Here is a 6,890-nt window from a genome sequence, read left to right as displayed (position 1 = left end):
GAGCACATCATATCAGTTTCAGTTAGTCTGCGCGCACTAGTAGGATTCACTCACTACCCTGGAGAAAGCTTAACAGTGAAATATTTCCTTAGTTTTGCACCACAAACCTCTAGAGTCAAAGGCACAAGGTGTTTTATTAAAGATGGGAGGGGATATTTTCTCCCCTTAGTGATATATACTTAAAAAAAACAGAAGGTAGGGAATGGTTAACCAAAATATATGCAACATTTGTATTTCCAATATGTGAAGCAATATTCTACCACACCAATTTATTGTCATACAATTATGCAGTTTGAAGGTTGTCTAGGTTGTTTTCTAGGTTCTAGGCTCTAAAATGATGCCTTCCACACAAATGCGCAACACAGGAAGAGAGGTGACATTGTACTTCCAAAGGAGTACTGCAGTCTGGTGTCTGAGGAGTCATCTCAGTTGATTGTGTATTCTCTTCCACCTGGTATATGAAACTATGCTAAGGTGTTGTGTAATCCAAGTGAGGTTCTATTTAGCATATTTGCATATTTCTCAATTAACCAAAGAAATAATAATAGTATAGGAATAAAGGGGTTCAGGAACAGCCAGACTGTTCACAGAGTGAACTGATCACTGATCACAGGAGTAAACAAGGTAAACATTGGTAAAAATACTTTGCAAAACAAATAAAGAAAATCGTAATTACTGTCACGGAAACCCTATAATGTGGCATCACTGAACAAAATAAATTGAATGATAAGCAGTGTGCTGTTGAGTAGATGATGCTAGAAAAAAGTGTTGTCTGGTAAACCTTTGCTGTCTTTATATGGCTTACGGCTAATCAGTACCAGTAATCAGTGAGTGTTAAGTTGTCACATGTTAGTCATCTCCTGTCACCCAGCTTGACACACACACACACACACACACACACACACACACACACACACACACACACACACACACACACACACACGTAACAGGCCAGCAGATGTTTGTAAACTTTGATGCTTTGTATGCTATCTTTATGGTTGTTACAAGACACATAATGAATAGTGATTGGGTTAAATCATACGCCAGTTATGCTTGGCTGCTCCTAATGTGGCATCCTACCGGTCAGGGAGCAAGCTGGCGTGGACACAGTGCCACCATCCTTACATACACACACACATGCACACACGCACACACAGGTTTATTCCTTTCGCTTCACAGTAAACCCTCATAGAGCAAATCCAGTTGCTTTATTTTAATGTAAAATAAATGTGGTGGACAGTTAAAAAACATATTCCTAATAATTATAAGGCTCATTTAAAAGAAAATCATTGAAATTAAGGCATATACAGATATGTGTCTGAATAGAACAAACACATGGACATCGCTGAAGTTCAGGGCAAAACATAACAAAAACACAGATCATAAATGTTCACATCTTGACTGATTCCCACTTCCGAATGGACTTAGACATGTTCAGGTATGGTACATCAGAAGCAGTCCTGGTAGCGAGTGTGCCAGCTGTGTGTTTGAGACGCTGTGCTGAGCGCTGTCAGGACAGGTAAATATGCCTAAGGAGGCGGGTGGATGGGGTGAGTCATCATTGAGTGACGTGAGAAGAGGTGGTGCAGAGGGTGCAGAGAGGAAGTACGTGCTGAGAGGGACAGACAACCTGGCTGTCTGAGAACACCACGATGGAGGAGCCTGGAACAGGACAGGGCAGAACACCTGGCTGTCTGAGAACCCCACGGTGAAGAAGCCTGGAACAGGACAGGACAGGAGAGACAGAGGCAGAGGGTTACAACAGGGAAAAAAAGGGAAAGACTACACATCCACAGAGAGAGGACAGATCAAATAGAGTCTATAGTGACCATATCATGTCAGTGCAGAGCAAGTCTTAGAACAGTATCTATGTTACGGGCTAAATCTATTCTGGTAGGTTGAGCCCATTATTTATTGTAATTCTGAGCTGAAAAAGAAAGTATTTTGCTGTATCTCACACACATGGCACTCCCAGTGCTGACTAAAGGGACAGTCCCTCATTAAGCCCCCACGGTCAGCTAAAGACAGAGCTCAGGTTGCCCAGGTACACCATGAGAGGACGCTCCATGCCCAGAACTGTGTGCAGGTGCAGGGCAACACCATGGTGGGCATCTCTGTTAGAGAGCCCATCTGGACGAGGCCACAGGAGTCCAGAGAGGAGGGTGCTTAGGCACCATATGGCCTCCGCCCCCAGGGGAGAGATCATCCCAGGAGGGCAGACTATTCAAAACAAACTCACAGCCATCCCTGCGATTGAACCGCAGCAGACTGTGATAAACTCAGCTTAACAGCCTGGACAAATAAGGATTTACTCACCCACAAGGATAACACATAACTCAACAAGGATAATGCCTGGACCATTAAAAAACCCTTCAGCATTCCAAATACATACATGCTTTTAAATGTAAGACATAAAGAAAGGACAGTCCTCTCTCAATCAACGTGTCATGTTTACTGTGTACGAAACAGAAAGACTGTTAAGGTGTCATGTTTAGTAATGTGTGCAATACAGTGTGAAACGTAATGCTCAGGCATAAAGCAAGTGTGCACATGTTGCACACATACACAAGCTCAGCGAAACCTCCTGGGACTGGCTGGCACACAGCAGGGAGTCAGAAGACATAAAGCATGTTTAGCTGTGCTATGAATCTGTCTCAGCTCATTGACACCAGTACAGACCCCTTTGTATTGTAATTCTGGCTAAATGTTCCATAAGGGGGGTCTTTGTAGTGTGAGTGTCTGTAAACATGGATTGACAGACAGTGTGGCTGGTAAGGAAGCTGTAATGAGCTGCACTGATTGAAGTTTACTCATTTGTGCTGAATGCACATTAAACGCCAATATGCAGTTACTGCTTTGCATTTTAGTGTGTGTTTGTGTGTGTATTTGTGTGAGTGTGTGTGTGTGTGTGTGTGTGTGTGTGTGTGTGTGTGTGTGTGTGTGTGTGTGAGCGTATGTGTATTTGTGTGTCTGTGTGTGAGCGTGTGTGTGTGTGTGTGTGTGTGTGTGTGTGTGTGTGTGTGTGTGTGTGTGTGTGTGTGTGTGTGTGTGTGTGTCTGTGTGTGTGTGTGTGTGTGTGTGTGTGTGTGTGTGTGTGTGTGTGTGTGTGTGTGTGTGTGTGTGTGTGTGTGTGTGCGCGCACTGGCAAAGTGATGATGCTCTAACATCATTAGAATGAAATATTTGATCATATTCATCAAAGTATTAATAACTAAGAAATACAGCCGATTGTGAGATAGTTGTGTCCAATCAAGAAGCTAATCCAAAGGAATTCAGCAATTTCCTCTTGTGACACAATTTTCTCTGGTATGGTTGCATATTATCAAGCCATATTATCAAGCCATCTGACACACATTGATGCCACATGCCGCTGGGAAACATTAAAATTAAGTACATTTTGATGTGAGATCTTCATGATGAAAAATGCTGGAAAAAATATATGGTTGTGAGGTATTTAACAATTTAATATAAAATAATTAGAAGTATTTAACCATTTAATGGATTATTCTTATTTTAATTTAATAACACTATTTTGGAACCATATGTTATTCATCCCACCTGCTACTGCGCCTACAGTCTGGAGTTCTACAGCAGTCCTGAGCCTTTGACAGCCAACAACCTTTTCCTGGATGAGTTTGGCTCTATACAAAGCCCCAGATTTAAGAGCTGTGTGGTTTTGCTGTCTCAGATTTGCAGAAGACTCTGCCTCGCTGCAGGGGCCCATTGTAGGAGACGTGTGGAAGTGCTGAAGAATGCCCCCTGGTGCAGACCTATATTTCACTGAGCAGAGGCTTTCACTGACAGCCATATGCTTTTGCTCAGGCAAGGGTTGGGGACTTAATTTGGCAAACAGCATAAAGATATGTAAAAAAGTCTAACACATGAATAAATAAAAACAAAACAAATAAACAAAAACCCAAATACATTAATTAAAGTATTAGAGTATTAAGTTCAATAAAAATAATACAAATATAAATATGCAGATAGATATATAATGAAATGGAAAGTGAAATAAAGGGAGGAGAGAGAAGAGGGGACAAAGAGACAAAGAGAGTCCTTGGGTCCTTGGAACTCTCTTTGGGACATTCACACTGGTCTACCTACAGCTGAGATACAGATCCAGATCCAGCTTTCATGCTCATTAAATCTCTTCATCCACACACACAATGATACAAGTAACATGGATATCATTATACCTCAAGTGTGTTTAATACAACATACACAATCTGTTCCCATTTTCCCTCAGTTGATGAGGTAAGGAGAGCACTAACCTGCTGACATGGACAGGGAGAGTCCTGCGGTTGCTGGGGGTGGACCCTGCAGGCCTCAGAGAGTGAACACAGATGTTCCATTTCTGCTGAAATGTGTTAATATGACATAGGATTGACAATACATCCTATTATATGAACATTGTTCTGCCTTCCCTTGTGTGAAGATGTTATCTGGGGCTTCTCAGCACAGCTATGGTTCAAATATTAGAAAATCTGGGAGATTACAGGAGAAATGTCCTTTGTGGCTCTTTCCTACTGTCTTGAGATTTAGTGCCCCCTACTGTCTGAATACGTGTAACTGCGGAGGTCAGACATTGCTGTCTCATCATGGACTCATTTAAGTTACAGCTCAGGGTGACAGTACCTGGCATAGATGACAGTCCATAGGTACAAGTCCAAGGTATATCTTGTTATTATTAATATATTAAACACGTGGGTGCACATTACCTTTCTCAATATATACTGAAATAGCAAGTTATACAACTTAACATAAATATAAAGATAACACAGCATGAATAATGTTGTCATCAGAGGGAATCAACTAGTGCATCTGACAATACATATAATAATTGTTTTGAAAAATATATTCACAAAATCTAAAAAAAAAAATGTGTACATGGTAGGCTATATGTATATGTGAATGTGTAATTCCCCTTACCATTTAATCTGGCAAGCACCAGAGCTCTCTAAGGTCCTCTGTTAAAGCATGCTGTGTGTTCTGTGGAATAGTTCTGCTGATGTTTCCAGAAAGGCTGTGTGACAAACACCAGTGCAGATGAATGGATCCTCCACAGTCTGTAGCCTGAGGAGGATGTAACAGCCTAACAGCCTGAGGTTGGAGCTGCATCTTCAGAGAAGCTGACTACCAGTAGAACCCACACACACACACAGCCCCACACCACCACCCCCAACTGTGCACACCTTTCACCCATCTCTCACCAGGGTCTGACCAGCACCGGGTAACTGAGGTAAACAGACCTGCGGACACACTGTGGAAAAGATCAAAGGAGCTTTTACTTTCATTCCCTCCAACCAGTGAGAGAAAAGGGATACATATATTTAAAAAACTAGAGAAAAGAACAACCAGAAGAAAAAAAAACACAAAAACACTGTCTTTTCAGATTTTCAGCTTCTCCTTTGAGAAATTAAATCTTTTTAGAAAACAAGGACAGGTTCAGTTCCACGGTTTGGCTTTCGAGTTTACATAGTTGCAGTAGAAGAGCTGGTGGCAGCGAGCTCCTCAGAGATTGGCAGCGGTGAGGTGCGCTGCTCCTGTCACAGGGCCCTCTTGTAAACAGTGGGGGCAGGGTTGCCATGGTAACACATCAATTTCTCAGGCTTCCACAGGGAAGCAGCCACCAGCACTGCCTGCTTAGCAGGGAAAGAGAGAGGGAGTGCTTCAATTTAAGAGTCCTTAAATTCCACATGCACCAAATGTGACACGCCGTCCAAAGCTCTTCCCAGTTAAAAAAGGGGCCTCCTGTTTTGTCCCTTAATGAGCACCATAGTTCAGTAGTTGTAGTTCTCTGTGAAACCAGTATCATGTCCTCAGTATCTGTTTGTGTCTCAGTCCAACAGTCTATAACATCATACTCCACATCAGGGTCAACCAGCTGTGGCTCTTACATCAGACACACCAGTTAGACAAAATAGCCTGAATCCCTGCAGATGACAAGAAAGAGACTTGGTCATGGTTCACTGGCGTAACATAACCAGAACAGTCATTCATGATGGCCTTATTCATGGCCTATTTAGAAGATCTTTGCACTCACGTTACAATCTGTCTTCATAACCTTGGCAACATCTGGCAGTAAAAGGTAGGGACAGCCATTTGTGTATTTTGTAAAAAACTAAGCCCACATGTACATGGAAGTAAAAGTGGTACATTGTTTACTGGAAACACTGTTGTCTCTTTGACTGCCTCTGGCTCTGTAATAAGGCATACTACAGGAGGAGAACAAATGAATGACCTCCTAAGGCCTCCCGGCCAATAAGCACAATGATCTGCCTGTCAATCATGTCACGGCAATGCAGCACAGTACTTGTGGGGTAGTGGCTCTGGGGAGAACACTGAAGGGAGAGGTTGTGTTTGTTTGGCTTTGACGAAATGGCTGACATCCATTAGTATGGCTGACACAACCATTAATAATTGTGCATTGTTTTGGTGAGAAAGGGTATCAGCTGAAATGTTAGTAAACTCCAAAAAAAGACCTGAAAGGTTAGTTCTGCACACCCACCTGATCTGGCTGGCCGGAGAAACTACGACCAAAGAATGAAGGCTAAAGAGAAGAACAAAAATAAAAATAAAAACTGAAGATGGAGCCAGAAATGAAAAGAAAAGAGGAAGTAAGGAGGAAGGGAGAAGAAAGAGAGGAAAGAGTTGTTTAAGTCAGACAGAAGTAAAGAGGGAAATCAGTTGACAAACTCTAAAAGTGTATTTACATCCTCTGACAATGAAGAGAGGTACAGTGACTAACACACCAGCCATCACCCGAGACAGACTGTCATGGTTCAGAGGGTTGCTGGTTTAACATGACGGGTACATGAGACTCTTGGCGAGGGTTTTGTAAATTTCAACTTGATTTTCACTCAGCCTCAGACAGTGGGTTACACAGAGCA

At 42.3% G+C, this 6,890-nt stretch overlaps 1 protein-coding gene across 2 annotated transcripts in view; it reads right to left on the bottom strand.

The window, feature by feature from the left end:
- Positions 1-6,260: 6,260 nt before the first annotated feature.
- Positions 6,261-6,890, bottom strand: part of jakmip3 (Janus kinase and microtubule interacting protein 3) — a gene marked incomplete at its 5' end in the record, with an annotated part of 43,480 nt that continues 42,850 nt past the window's right edge. For both annotated transcript variants that reach the window (XM_080834270.1, XM_080834271.1), the window contains one exon: positions 6,261-6,581. In XM_080834270.1, coding sequence (XP_080690396.1) covers positions 6,531-6,581 — 51 coding nt within the window. In that variant the 3' untranslated portion in view covers positions 6,261-6,530. The remainder of the gene's footprint in view (positions 6,582-6,890) is intronic.

The sequence above is a fragment of the Sprattus sprattus genome (genome assembly GCF_963457725.1).
Source record: "Sprattus sprattus genome assembly, chromosome: 3".
Taxonomy (NCBI): Eukaryota; Metazoa; Chordata; class Actinopteri; order Clupeiformes; family Clupeidae; genus Sprattus; species Sprattus sprattus.
This window is presented reverse-complemented; position numbering and strand designations above follow the sequence as displayed.